This window comes from Ursus arctos, unplaced genomic scaffold, assembly GCF_023065955.2.
Source record: "Ursus arctos isolate Adak ecotype North America unplaced genomic scaffold, UrsArc2.0 scaffold_31, whole genome shotgun sequence".
Lineage (NCBI taxonomy): Eukaryota > Metazoa > Chordata > Mammalia > Carnivora > Ursidae > Ursus > Ursus arctos.
In genome coordinates, this window is record NW_026622997.1 from 1,393,633 (window position 1) to 1,409,279 (window position 15,647).

The 15,647-nt window shown below is 41.7% G+C and overlaps 1 protein-coding gene across 2 annotated transcripts in view; it reads right to left on the minus strand.

Moving 5' to 3' along the window:
- Nucleotides 1–15,647, minus strand: part of ZKSCAN8 (zinc finger with KRAB and SCAN domains 8) — a 60,847-nt gene that overhangs the window by 21,125 nt on the left and 24,075 nt on the right. Inside the window, exons 5-6 of one of the 2 annotated variants that reach the window (XM_057304970.1) lie at nucleotides 15,024–15,312; nucleotides 13,907–13,909 (exon numbers count right to left, since the gene is read on the minus strand). In XM_057304970.1, coding sequence (XP_057160953.1) covers nucleotides 13,907–13,909; nucleotides 15,024–15,312 — 292 coding nt within the window. Of the gene's footprint in view, nucleotides 1–10,843; nucleotides 15,473–15,647 lie in introns of those variants that run through there. The other variant, XM_026489565.4, reaches the window with a different exon arrangement.

The window sequence follows — 15,647 nt, forward strand, 5'->3', positions numbered from 1 at the left end:
CCCCACAAGATATATGTTAGCAATCATCCTCCAAGCATATGGCCCTCTGATACACATCTGAAGGGTCTCATGACTAAGGATTTACTAGCCAGTAATATATGACCTTTTCTAACAATAGCTAGCCCCTCCAGGTCCTGGAAACCCTGCCGTACTAAACACCAAGAAGTTACAGTGTTTCTAGACTCCTTCAAAACACTTATTTTTGCTCCTTGTTTTATAGCTCTTCCCTCCCAGATGGGATGGTAACTGGGGTAGCTGGCAACAGACTAGAAATCTGCCCTCAGTTTCTTTTTTTACATTAAAAAGTATATATATATTTAAATCAAAGTTGTACACATAGGTAGTTTAGAAGTATAATAGTGTCATGACCTAAGGAAGGATTTCTTAAAAGGCACAAAGGATAACATAAAATTGCTAAATTTGATTTCATCAAAATTTAAATCTTCTGCTCAACAAAAAACACCTTTAAGAAAGTGAAAAGAGAAGCTACAGACAAAAATATTTGGAATACATATTTCTGATAACTGGTATGCAGAATATGTAAAGAACACACACAACTCAATTGTAAGACAAACTAACATAAGTAGGCAAAAGATTGAGCACACACGTTACAAAAGAAGATATCTGAATGGCCAATAAGCACATGAAAACGTACTCAACATCATATAGGAAAATATAACATTGAAATCACAATAAAACATTAAAACAACTATGTATCTGTTAGAATGGCTAAAATTAAAATGACTAACAGCACCAAGTGTTGGTGAGTATATGAAGCAACTGGAACTCTTATTCACCGCTAGTGGGAATGTAAAATGGTGTGCTAGTTTGAACAATTGGAAAATTTTTTTTTAAAGATTTTATTTATTTATTTGACAGGGAGACAGCCAGTGAGAGAGAGGACACAAGCAGGGGGAGTGGGAGAGGAAGAAGCAGGCTCCCAGCGGAGGAGCCTGATGTGGGGCTCAATCCCAGAACACCGGGATCACACCCTGAGCTGAAGGCAGACACTTAACAACTGCACCACCCAGGCGCCCCTGAACAACTGGAAATTTTTAATGAAGTTAAATAATGCTTGCATTATGACCCACCAATCTCACTTCTAGGCATTTACCTAAGAGATATGAAAACGTAAGTCCACAGCACCTTTATTCATAATAGGCCCAAATGGAAAAACCCAAATGTTCATCAATAGGAGAATAGAGAATCAAATAGTGTTATGTTCTTACAATGTGAACTACTCAGAGATAAAAAGGAGATGAATAGATGTGAATAGATGAATAATGTGAATGAATGCTAGAAATATTATGTTGAGGGCACCTGGCTGGCTCAGTAGAGCATGTGACTCTTGATCTTGGGGTGGTGATTTCAAGATCCAGGTTGGGTGTAGAGATTACTAAAAAATTTTTTTAAAAATATTATGTTTAGAGGAGGCTGAGTGGCTCAGTCAGTTAAGTGTCTGCCTTTGGCTCAGTTCCTGCCTCCAGCCCTACTCACATCGGGCTCCCTGCTCAGCAGGGAGTCTGCTTCTCCCTCTCCCTCCCACTCATGCTCACTCTCTCTCTCTCAAATGAATAGATGAAATCTTTAAAAAAAATTATGTTGAGTAAAAGACTCATATGAGCATATGTTTAGGACAAGTAAAAGTAATTGTTTTCCGCTGACAAAAGACAAAAAACTTGCATTGGGGTTATGGTTACATGATTGCACACATATGTAAAAATTGAGCTGCACACCTGACTTGTGCATTTTACTAATAAAAATAAAATTTTAAAAAGCTAATAAAATTAGGGGTGCCCAGCAGGGTCAATCTGTAGAGCATGTGACTTCATCTCAGGTTGGTGAGTTCAAGCCCCATGTTGGGCATAGAGCCTACCGGAAAAAAAATTAATAAAATTAAATAGTACTCTCGGTTTTATGGTGTGAAAAACACCAGGTCTCACTCCTCTGTTCCCTACTAATATCTACTCCCCAGAGATAGTCATTTAACTCATTCCATTTACTTTTCATTTTAACCTCCATATTTATAATGTACTAACATTGCCATTTCTTGATTTTTCATGTATAGATATTCTATAATATGTATTCACTTCCTACTATGGAAAATAGCATTTAATTTTTTACACCACTACTAAAACTAGCCACACCAGGGATTAGAAGGCATATAAACTTCCTGAGTTGCTAGGTCCAACAACAACAGCAGCCCCACCAAGGCACAAAAAAGTTAAAGACTCGGCTTACTTGTACTTTTCCTATTTGCTTAAGCAGGGCACATGTTTCTAATAACACCACTGGACAGAGAACCAGTTCCAAACTTGGGTTCAAATGCTTGCTTCTCAAAAATTAGTACTCAGAGACAAGTGACAGTGGAAAAGAAAGCTGGCCACCTGGGAAGATGGTGGACTAATGTCTCAGAGACCATCTTCCCCGTCGAGATGAAGCCGGAGGGCTGTAAAGGGAAGGCAGGGGAAAGGAGAGGGGCTACATGCCGGAGAAGCAGGTGTCTACTCTGTTACTCATCTGTAGACATGACCCTGAACAGACTTGCTGGACTCCGTGACAGCTATTTTCGAATGCAGTCAGGCCTTATCTTCTGGGAAAGCCTGGTCCTTCACTCCTCAAGGCCAGTGGTCTGCAGATCCCAAGAAAAGTAGGTATTTCTGCTACAGATCAAGGGACTTAGTTCAGCAAGCAAGGAGCACATAAGCTTGAAGCAAGTTAACCCTAAAGATCAGTTGGAATGCTATTACAATAACACTCCAAATATTTTCCACACCTAGTGCCTCAAAGGTTTTCCCAGATTCTCCCCAGTTGCTCTGCGTTTTAGTTTCAAAAGCATCACTTCATGCATAGTATATGGACTAGCATAGTAACTTTCAAAAATTTTGGTGTCAGGGCACCTGGCTGGCTCAATTGGAGGAACATCAAACTCTTTTTTTTTTTTTTTAAGATTTTATTTATTTGATTGAGAGAGAGAGAGAGAGAGAGGGAAAGCACAGAGGCAGAGGGAGAAGCAGGCTCCCCGCTGAGCAAAGAGCCCAATGCGGGACTCAATCCCAGGGTCCTGGGATCGTAGCCTGAGCTGAAGGCAGACACTTAACCAGCTGAACCACCCAGGCATCCCAAGCAAGCAACTCTTAATCTTGGGGTTGTGAGTTCAAGCCCCACAATGGGTGTAGAGATTACTTAAAAATAAAATCTTAAAAAAATGTTTTGGATGCTAAGTGCAATAAGTCAAGCAGAGAAAGACAATTTTCACATAGTTTCACTTACATGTGGAACATAAGGAATAGCATAGAGAACATTAGGAGAAGGAAGGGAAGAGTGAAGGGGGGTAAACAGAAGGGGGAATGGACCACGAGAAACTATGGACTCTGGGAAACAAACTGAGGGCTTCAGAGGGGAGGGGGGTGGGGGATTGGGATAGGCCGGTGATGGGTATTAAGGAGGGCACGTATTGCATGGAGCACTGGGTGTTATATGCAAACAATGAATCGTGGAACACGACATCAAAAATTAATGATGTACTGTATGGTGACTAGCATATCATAATAAAAAAATTTTTAGGTCTCATGATTCCTTTTATGTTCTTAAAAATTAATGAGGACCCCAAAGAGCTTATTTTATGTGGCTCATATCCATCAAGATTTGCTATGATCTAAATTAAAAATGAGGAATTAAAAATATTTATTCTTTAAAATAACAGTAACATTCCCATTACATATTAACTCAAGTAATACATCTTTTTTTTTTTCCTCAAGATTTTATTTATTTATTTGACACAGAGAGAGAGACAGTCAGTGAGAGAGGGAACCCAGCAGGGGGAGTGGAAGAGGAAGAAGCAGGCTCTCAGCAGAGGAGCCTGATGCCGGGCTCGATCCCAGAACGCCAGGATCACGCCCTGAGCCGAAGGCATACGCTTAACAACTGAGCCACCCAGGCGCCCCTTAAGTAATACATCTTATTAATTTTAACAATATCTTCCAAAACAAAAAGTTAGTGAAAAGAGGAACTATTTCACATTTTTGTAACTCTCTTTAATGTCTGGCTTAACAGGTGGCTGGATTCTCACGCCTGCCTCCTCATTCAGTATCACTGGAGAAGTTCAAACCTCAGGACCAACAGTTGTAACGGGCAAGTGTGGGCCATTCATTTAAGAACTGCATTTGGGGCAGTTGGCGATCTCCACTAGCTGGCAGCTGGGACTTTGTCCTCCGTCTACGGTTTGGTACCCACAAGTGGAAACGCTCTTACTAAGAAACTGAGGCCTAAGAAAGAAGCATAGCAAAATTTGAGATGACTCTGGACCTTTAAGTGGACGAAGGAGGAGGAAAAATAAAGATAGCACTGTCTAGAAGTGAAGTACATTGAAGTTCTCCACCCTGGAAAAAGAGGTTCATGTTTCGATAATTGTGTGGGTTCGCAGCCTGTCTGCCTGCTCCCTGTTTACTCACCGTGGAGGAAGGCCTCCCCATAGCTACTTATGTCCAGCCTGGACTGGGTCTTCCCACTGGGGTTAGACCAGCTGTAGAAGCCACCTCTTACGACTGCCGTGAAAACTCACACTACCTCCATTAACCAGCACAGAACTCCATTCTTAGACATGAGCAACACCAAGCATCAGAAGACACCTAAGAAAAATCAAGAGCAGGCAGTGAAAGAGAAGGGGCAGGTATAACACACATAGAAACAACCCAGGGGACAGAAAAGTGGATTAATTGTAAATAATGCAGGGGAGGAAAAACTTTCTCCCTTCTAGATTGGTTGGCTTAGTAATTAAATCAACACAAGACAGATTAACTGGAGGAAAAAGACTTAGAGTTCTTCATACAAGAGTTCATAAAAATATGAAGCCCAAAGAAGTGACCAAAGCAGTTTTTATGCCTTTTAGACAAAGAAATAATAAATTTGAGTGGAACTGACAAGCCAAAAAAGTTTGGGCTTGGATTAGTAATTTGGTAAAGAAGTCACAAGGTTGTTTATACAGTCTCTCAGCCCTGAATTTCCTATTTCTGGTGATAGGGACATCTCTTTACCTGCTAGTACACGGAGGGTACCTTCCACACAGGAGATTTATTTTCTGCTTTCAGGGGAACAAAGGAGGGTCAGAATGTCATTTTTGTACTGGCCGTTTGTTAAATAACTTTAATTCCATACAATCAATAGCCCAAAGTGGCATATTTGGGGGTGGCCTGCCCTGAACCCCGTCAGCAATGGACAGAAAAGGAGACAAGAAGGTACAGTTAAGTAACATCACTTCTGTTTTAGGTTTTATAGATATTCCTTATCAGATTCGGAACTCTCCTTCCATTACTTAATTTGCTAATTTTGAAAATAATGAATGGATGTTAAATTTTATCATCTTTCCTAAAGCTATTGAATGTTGTATTGTTTTTCTCCTTTAACATGTTAATGTGAATTACATTGATTTTCTCTAGTGTCAAGTCAATCTTGCAATCCTGGAATAAACCCAGCTTGGTCATAACATATGTTATCCATTCAATATATTGGATTTAATATTAATTTTTGGATTTTGTAACTTCGGTTCATGAGTGAGACTGTCCAAGTCAGGTTTGGAATCAAAGATATGCTAGCCTCATAAAATGGGTAGAGTATAACCTAATCTTCACATTCTGGAAAGGTTGATATAAGATAGGAATTTTTTATTCTTTGGATGTTTGGTGGAACTCTCCAGTGAAACCATCTGGACCTGGAATTTTATTTTTCTTAAATTCAATTATGCATGCAAACACCATGGGATCTTATTAACAGTATCACCAATTTCCAATGTATGCCATCTTGAGAAGCTTCCTTGATTCATCCGGATGAAATACGGAGGTAAAGTAGAAATCATCAGAGCCCTCAGATTTCTTCTTTGAAAGGTTGCTCTTTTCCATTACCATCATCACCATTCTCAGTTCTAGTTATCTCATACCTACATGACCGCAGCCCTGAGATAGTCTTCATACCTCTAGCCCGTTCCAGATATGGTTATTAGATTCATGCTCCTTAAGTATCATTATCATTCCCCCAATCACTGACCATGAGTGGCTCCTTATCTCTCACTAAAACAACTTTAAACTTCTTTGCTTGTCTTGTTTTTTATTATATTTTTAAAGATTAAAATAACAAAATATGATAAAAATTAGAATTTACATGGTTATGAAGTTAAAAAAAAAAAAAAGCTGACATCTCTACCTCAAAACGCTATTACCTAGAAGGTCGGGAGACAATTCTCCAAAGATTTCTTCTGACAAATTTTCTTTCAGGTTATCTTTTCAAAGATGTAACTCCTTTTGGATCTACTTCCTGACCAGGATAATAAAGATAATGCCTCATTCTGGGACAAGACTGGGCAAAGACTGGGTTTTTCCAAGCTTGGGGTTCCTCTGCTAGGATGCAAACCCCATGTGTGAGCATCAACCTGGGCCCCTCCACATCACCCCTGTGGGCTGAGCAAAAGGGAAACGTGAATCTCCTGATGCTTGTGTCATGAAATAAAATCTTTTGTTTCTGTCACAGGAGTCTAGTGACTTCTGCCAGGATCCATGAATCTGGCATGTGAAATTGTTAGCTTGCAAATACTGTAAAGTTTTTACAATTCTTAACATGAGGGAATTACTGTTCAGGTTGGAGTGCATGCTTTTCCTCTAGGTTCATAAGCACAGCATTCACACACACACACAGGGGTTTCTTCCAAGAAATACAGAATACATATTGTTCTGACACTGCTTTTTCCAATGATAGTTTGTCATTTTAAATGTTGAATAGTATTTTATTTTTTAAAAAAGATTATTTATTTGAGAGAGAGCGAGAGCACGAGAGAGCATGAGCAGGGGGGAGGAGCAGAGGGAGAGGGAGAGTGAGAGGGAGAATCGGAGAAGGGAGCCTGACATGGGACTCGATTCCAGGACCCCCAGGACCACGGGATCATGACCTGAGCCCAAGGCAAATGCTTAACCAACTGGGCCACCCAGGAACCCCCCCAATGGTATTTTATAATATGATATGGCATATGTAATTATTCCCCTACTGAAAGACATGCAGATTTTTTCCTTTCTTTTTAACATTAGCAATCTTGTCTGTGTTTACTGCCCTCTAGAATGTCCCTCTCCCTGCCCCATAATCACTGTGACATTTCCCTAGTACTCTGAAGTCAAGGAGTTGTCTCATTGTTTCCTAATCATTTTAAATACTGGTCTGTTATTCGAATAATGTGTCCCTCTTCTCAGGATTTTATCAATCTATTTGTCGCATTCTACCTTATATTACCTGCTATTATTGCATTTGCTCTTTAAAAGAATATAAGCTTCCTCATCCAATATTTATTCTAAGATCTCTCTCCCACTTCTAGTACGTAGTGGCCCTTAAAATATGCAGATGCGTCATACATTTCACACAGGGAAAAATGATTTATTTTGTCAACTAGCGAAATCTAGTCAATCTGATTCACCTTCCCCTTTCTTTCCTATTAATTCCTTCCACTGAGATCTGTCCTTATTCGTCCAAGTAACTACTTCTCAAGAGCCTACCTGTGCCGGGTGCCAAGTCTGGTGAGAGTACTGAGGTGATCACCGATATGACGCTCACAGTGACCACGACCTTTTCCGTTCTTCATGGCTTGTCTCTTACACTCAAGTCCTGCACTTTACTTTTATGGGGGAGCCAAAATAACGGCCCCGCTACCCTTCTCGGTTTTTGGCTGGGATCCCCCAACACCCAATAAAAAGACAGGCTAAGAGGAGAAAAACCGTTTAGTAACAGGTGTACCTCCTGTACACATGGGGAGATCCAGGAAAACTGAGTGACTCCTTGAAATGGCCCAAGCCACCACCTTAAAGTCCACCTATCAGCAAATGAAGATTTTTGGGTCTGGGGAGACGCGGGAGGTAGCCAGGTGAAGCACGGTGAAGAACGATGAGGTGGTTACGCAGTTTTGTTGTAACAAGGAGTTTCTGGAAGTTTGGGAGTCCCTCCTCTTCCTGGGGAGACACCCTTACATATGGAGATTTTCCTTACAAATGTAAATGTTTCTTACAAAGCGTAACTTTTACAGGGTTGTTTGTTTTAAAAAAATTATCCGCCTAAACTGTCCTTATATCAAAGAGGCACATTTGGGGGCGGCATATTTTGCTCCCCCTCACTTTTCTTCCAGATGAGAGGTTGCGGGGCGCAGGGGCCTGTCCCCACAGTCACTCTGCGCGTCCTGTGGAATCCCGGCCCAGCCCCGCGGTCGAGGGACTTTACGGGAATGTACCCTGCCGCCCGACAGAGCCTCCGGGAGCCCCCCAAGCCCGCCTCCCCCGCTTGCACGGCCTCCTTCAGCCGGGAACCCCAGTGTTTCTGGCCTCGGGGAAGACCCGACCCGTTTCCCGGCGCCCCCACACTGCTCGGCACTTCCGGCTGCTGCTTGCTAACGGTTCCGGAGCGCCGGGGGGCAGGGCCGGCCGCCCACGATCGGAAAGCCGCGTGAGAGGGGCTGGCGGTGAGTGTCGCGGCGGGGCGGTGCTGAGGTATTTAGAGAGCAGCGCAGAGGGACGGAACGGTTGGGAAGCACACTCGGCGGCGACGGCGCGTGAAGCCGTGGAGCTGGGATACCAGTGAGCAGAGGGACGCGGCTCTGAGGGGAGAGGGGGCGGCCGGGACTCCACGGGGCGCTCAGCCGGTGCGGGACACGACCCGCTTCTTCCAGTCTCGGCAGCGTCTTGCTGCGGGGCTTCCCAGGGCTGGGCCGGGTCTTGCCGCGGGGATGCCCCTCCCCGGAAGCCCTGACGGCCGGGAGTGCTCATCGGGTCCCTCTCACTTTTCTGTTCCTGTGTTCACTCCACGAACCGCGTACTCTTCCTTGCTATTTGTCGTATTTGTTCCCCGACTGTAGGGTAGGCTTGTAAGAGCAGAGAGTGTTTTGTTTTTTTTTTTTTTTTTGCGGGGGGGGGGGGATGCGTTTCCGCGTCCCACCTCCAGGGACTAGGAATCTGTATTTTGCTCCCCGAAGTTGTTCTTAAGTCAGCCTGGCCCTGGTTTCCTGCCCAGATATCTTGGGTTTTACTAGTTGGAGCTAAAGAGGAACATACTTTAATGGCTGACTGTTCCTGTTAAATATTGATTCATCAGATCTGCTGAATATGTGTCTATATGACCACCTCTGTGGTTGGCTCTTTTAAGTTTTTGACCTCCTTCACCCATGCCTGTCCCCCAATCTGTTTTCTACATCTATGTGGTTTTTTCTTTTGAGTTCATATGTAAAAGAGACCAAATAGTTGTTTTTGTTGTTGAAGTAATCTCTACAGCCAGCGTGGGGCTGGAATGCACCACCCCCAGATCAAGCTTTGCAGGCTCCTTTGACTGAGCCAGCCAGGCACCCCAAGAGAAATCATACAGTATTTGTCTTTCTCTGAGTTATTTTGCTTTAGCGTAATGCCTTCAAGTCCCATCCATGTTGTCACAAATGGCAAGATTTCATTTTTTTAAAAAAGCTGAATATTCCGTTGTATGTATATGCCACAATTTCTTTATCCATGCATCCATCCATGGACGCTTGTTTCCATTATCTTGGCCGTTGTAAATAATGCTGCAGTGAACATGGGGGGCACATATATATATTTTTTCTCCTTTGGATAAATACCCAGAAGTGAAGTTGCAGGATCATATACTTCTATTTTTAGTTTTTTGAGAAACCTCATATTGTTTCCACAATGGCTGCACCACTTTACTTTCCTACCAACAGTGTATGGGGGCTCCCTTTTCTCCACATCCTCATCAGCCTTTGTTATTTCTTGTCTTTTTGATAATAGCCATTCTAACTGGTGTGAGGGGATATCTCCCTTTACTGTAACATAGGCTTATAAAGGCAGAGATCTTACCTTGTTCCCGGCTGTGTCCTCAGTACCTAGAATAGGGGCTTGGCACTGAAGGGGAGAAAAAATTCTTCCTGTACCCTTCATGGTCTTCCAGTTGGACGAAGAATTAAATTTACTGGAGACAGATTAACAGGAGAAAAGACCAGACAAGCCCAGTAATGAACTTAAGACCTAAAGGAATGACCAAAGCAGGCGGTTTTTATACTTTTCAGACAAAGAGACAATAAATCTGTGAGGATTTGACAGGACAAAGAAAACTTGACTTTGGGAGGTTCAATTAGTAAGGAATTCTAAAAGAATTTGGGCTGGGGTGGTAAATTTGTAAACAGTAACACGGGGTGTGTATATAGCCTTCTGGGCTCTAAATTTCCTATCTCTGGTGATAAGGTTGTCTCCTTAACTCGTGGTACAGGGAGGGTACCTTTCACATGGGAAATTTATTTCCTGCTTTCATGGGGACACAGAGGAGGTCTCAGCTGTCTTTTAAGTAACTTTTATTTAAAATAATCAGTATGCCATAGTAATACATTTTGGGGCAGCCTGCCTTTGTCTCCTATAGCACATAGCATGGGGTGAATAAATACTTGTTGAACAAATCAGTAAGAAGAAATAGGTAAAAAGTCCTTGGTATCATAGAACTTAGTCTCACAGAATTAAAGGGGTTTGAGGGACGCCTGGGTGGTTCAGTTAAGCATCTGCCTTGGCCTCGGGTCATGATACCAGGGTCCTGGGATCGAGTTGAGTCAAGTCCCACATCAGGCTCCTTGCTCAGCGGGGAGCCTGATTCTCCCTCTGCCTGCCTCCCCCCATGCTTGTGCGTGCTCTCTCTCTGACCAAAAAAAAAAAAAAAAAAAAGTGGTTTGAAACACAGAGAATGAGACTTACCCTGAGGTAAGATCTTGATCAGGCTGTCCAATTAAATAGGAATATAATATGATCTACCTATGTAAAGTTTTCTAATAGCCACGTTAAAAAAGTAAAAAGACAGGTGAAACTAATTTTAATAACATTTTCTTTAAACCAATATATCCAAAATATTAACATCTAATCAATATAAAAATTAATGAAATATCTTACATTTTTTATACTAAATCTTTGAAAGCTGTTTCTTATTGCATATTCAGATGTTAAATTTTCATTGAAAATACTTAGAGTATACAAAATTAAAATGTTAAAAGTAGATTTACATACCCAAATTACACCAAACATAAAGGTTCCAATAACTAAATTATGTTTTAAAATTTAAATTAAATTAAAAGTGTAGTTGCTTAGTTCCATATACATATGTACCTGATGGCTACTGTACTGGACAGTGCAAATCTCAATGAAAAAGTCTCTGTTCATGGTTAGTTGAGGGGTCAAAGGAGTGGGTAGCACCACAAGTATGCCAGGGAGGGAAGAGGAAAGTCGTAAAAAACGCAGTGTAAGCTCTTTGTGCAAGTCCCATTTGAGGGCAGATTCCTCTCGTCTTCAACAGTGAGGTATGGCTTCCTAAAGTGGACTAATTCTTTAGCATGATTGCTATTTAGAGCTTAGGTACTCTGGGATTCAGTTTTTGGGGTAGGAAAGGGTCTAGCAGTGCTGGTCATATTCACCATCTCCAAGTAGAATCTTACTGTGTATGATGAGGAACAGTCATGGAAATCAGATTATTTTTCTACAGATCGGTTCTCAACTGGGGGTGATTTTGCCCCTCAAGGGGACATTTGCTCCCCCATCTTAAAAATGCTTGCTTGTCACAAGTAGGTGTGGTGGCATCCAGTGGTTGGAAGCCAGGAATGCCGCTAAAAGCCCTACACTGCAGGGGACAGGGCACTACTAGGAACTGTCCGGCTGAAAATGTCAACAGAACCAAGATGGAGAAACCTTGCTCTAGAGGATTTGAGGAAGAAAGACTGAACTAGCTGTTCCTTCAGAACCTCAATATGACTCCCTTGTGGGATCAATTAGGGGAGAACAGCTTGTTTTGTTGAAGTACATCAAGGTTTCTAGTTGTGTTTTCACTGTTGGTAGACTTTTTGATTATAAACAAATAATGTCATGCTCAGGATGGGAATGGAGACCTGTTGGATAAAGATAAATAATATGTGCTGTGCTCGTAAGACTCCGTGTACCTTGGGATAAGGATCCTCTTCTGTTCTCATATGGCTTGTATCCTATGACCCAGGCTCAAACATGATTGATGCCAGTATTAGAATACTTGTCACTCTCTTCTCTTTCCCTATCACCATCTCTTGTTTTATCTTTTTTTCCCTGTACCCTGGTTCCTTTTTATTTTCTCCCTTCCTCCCTTTCCCCTGATCTTATTCCCTACCCCTCACCAATGCTCATATATACATCCTGCAGCTCCTCCTCTCCCAGCACTTAATCTGTTTCCTCCCTTCAAAGCTGTTGGTTCCTCATTCAGAATGGCCAGTTCACCACCATCCCCATCTGTGTCTAAGAGAGCTGCCCCCCATACTTACAATCACAGCTGTCTTGTTCACAAAAACGCTAAACTACGATTTCTTGTCTCCTTAAAAAAAAAAAAAAAATCTCTCCAAAAAGAAGGGAGGAGCAATGCATATGCTTCTGACACAACTGTTTGAGAAACTGGGTTCTTTTAGAGCAGGTGCTGTGCGCTGAGGATGGCTCTCTGCTAGAACCAAATGGTTGTAGTTACAGGGTCTAATGTATCATGTCTTCTCTTCCAGTAATTGTGGCTGTGCTTGAGCACCCTCCCCAGTTCTTTCCTTTGGGTTTCTACACACTTACAGGACAACACCTGCTTCTTCCTGGTATCAGCAACAACTCAGGTCTTTAACCTCATGCCTCCATTCATCCCAGGTTTCTTTTGCCTGCAGCACCCCAGGCTGTCTCTGGCCCCATATATTTCTGTCCCTCCCTCTGTTATAAGATGGTGGACACTGGTGGCAATTTGGAATCAACATCAAACCTAAAAAAGGGTAGCATGGTCTGTCTTAGGGCTCCAAACTAATCTTCACTAGCCTTTGAAGGTATACAACTCAAAGACTAGAATGATTGTTTGTACTTAACAGGTACTCAAAACTGAGTAGAATGTTCTAGCATATAGAGGATGATAAAGGAAAATCGGTCTGTCATGTCTTTACCAATTTTAGGAAACCTAATCTTGTGGTAGCCAAAATCATCTTTCTTACCATTGCAGAAGCCTCTCTAAATTCAAGAAGGGATCATATCAGAAGTATGAGCTTTCTTTTTACAGAGACTGCCAACAGCTTCAGTGCTTCTCAGCAAGACAAAAGGTAAAGGGGAAAAACTCACTCAGCCTCTAGCTTTATCTTTAAAATAAGGATGTTTCTAATACTAAAGATTTAATACTTTACTTTTCTCTTCATGACCATTAAAAAAGCCTTTGTTTCAAATGCTTTGAAATATCGCTCAGATAATTATGTCATAAAAACAAGTAGGAGTATGAGACTTGATGTTTTAAAATTTTCTACCAGTTGATGTAGACATTCAAAATAACTTCTATTTTCTTTTAAAGCAGCATTACGTTCAAAAGACATAAAGTTCAGTTTATGGTGTTACAAGGAGTGATTTAAGATTCATCTTCCAGTAGTAGTAGACACACACAAATGACTGTGGTGGTTTAACTACTTGGTCACAATACAGAAACAAGTGTGTGGAATTCCTGTCTTCAGGAAGACAACCCTTCCTGGTTGTTCTGGGGATGGCTATTCCTAGAACCAGTGATTCACGGTGGTTTGATGGTGGTGTACGTTTGAATGTGCTGGTCCTCTGGTCACAATTTGTCATGTTATAGTATTCTCAAACTAGGGATGTAAAACTGTTGCAAGTACATGAACTGGTAATACATTTCCAAGCCAAACAGAAAAAAATTGGATTGTTTATTATCTTACATTCCCGAGAGTCCCAGTTTCTTAGTGTAGGTATCTGATGGGATGCTACCTTGTAAAGGTAGTTACACTCTTGTTTTTTAGAGATGAGGTAGTAATTTAAGCTTTCAATTTAGTTTATTAGGTTATTGTATTTACTTTAATAATCTTCAGTTATCCAATTATAACACACTCCCTTTTTAAGGCTGAAAAAGTGCCATAAAGTTATTACTAAATTCCTTTTTTGAGTGTTTGTATTTTATCTCCTGTTGCTATTACAGTCTCCCAGGCGTCTCTCTTACTGCCTTCCTGAACTCAGAATCACACAATAAGCTGGAAGACATGTTACTGTGATTGATTAGGACAGCAGCGTCCTTCAGAACTCTCTGCGATGATAAAAATGATCTGTGTGCTGTCCAGTTCAGTAGCTGCTAGCTGCATGTGGTTAAGGGACAGAATTCTTTACTTTATTTGAGTGAATATAATTTTAAATTTATACAGCCATGTGTGGGCACTGCCTACTCCACTGGACAGTGCAGTTCTGGACCAGTCCTTCCCCACATCTCAGTTTACAGGGACCTGAAACTCGGAAGGGGAGTGATTTCTCCTCATGACGGTAATTTCCCTTCCCAGCGGCTCCTGCTTATCACTTCTGGCCTTCCTTTCCACTTGAATGTTTTCCTTACCCTGCTGCTTTTCTGGTGGTTTCCTCTTTTTTAGCATTGGCAAACAAATTCCACAAAATGACTATACCCCCATGTTAGACGGTTATATCAGTAGTGATGGAAAACAAAAACTTAGTATTGTTTTAGTTATTAATTTCAAAAGCAGGTTTAACTTAATACAACATACCTGGAGGGCCTCTACTGTGTCCTCTACGGAAGGGGAAATGGAGGCAGAGAAAAATGTGAATGCTTTGCCTAATGTCATACACAGAATAGTCAAGTAAAAAGGAAAGCTGAGAAGTAGAATTCACTATCTTTCAACCAAGAAATGTGGTTACTTTCGGCTGCAAGCAAGCAGTCTATCAATAGACAAGGCTTTCTGAAATAACCCTTAATGCTTCCTAAGAAACTGAACTAATTTAGGAATAAAAGGAAATTTTCTCAGGTAGATTCTCTGGTGCCAGAGCAATGTTCAGTGACGACTGAAGCTTTTCCTACATTCAGGATACTCACAGTCCCTAAGGCAGATTCTCTGATAACTAAGGAGACCAGAGCAGCTAAAGAGCTTCTGTTATTTCACTATCTTAGTAGAGCTTATTTGCTGTATGAATTCTTTGATGTCTGATCAGGGCTGAACTTACACGGAAGGGCCTCCCACACTCATGACATTCATAGGGTTTTTCACCTGTGTGGATTCTCTGATGCTGAATAAGACCTGTGCGCCCACTAAAATCTTTCCCACATTCTTCACATTTATAAGGTTTTACTCCAGTGTGCACTCTGTGGTGTCCAATGAGATGGGAGCGTTGAATGAAGGCTTTTCCACATTCATCGCATTTGTAGGGCTTCTCTCCAGTGTGAGTCCTTCTGTGCTTACTAAGGTCTGAGCTGTGACTGAAACTTTTCCCACAGTCATCACATGCATAGCGTCTTCTTTCCCTCTGTTGCCACTCTAATCTGCCCTCACTTTCAACAGCATCTCTGGATTCAGGATGCTGAGGAATGTCTTTGTTAAGTCTGTCATTTATCTTCCCAAGGAATTCTGTGTCCTTCTGGGACAATGCCTCATTCTTAGTTCTGGTTTTATCACCTGTAACAAAGAGTACACAAACATGTCCTAATCTAGGTTTGAGAAGGAAAGCCTATGAAAGAACGAACACGTAAATGTTATGTGTTATAAAAAAGTCACACACAGGGGCGCCTGGGTGGCACAGCGGTTAAGCATCTGCCTTCGGCTCAGGGCATGATCCCGGCGTTGTGGGATC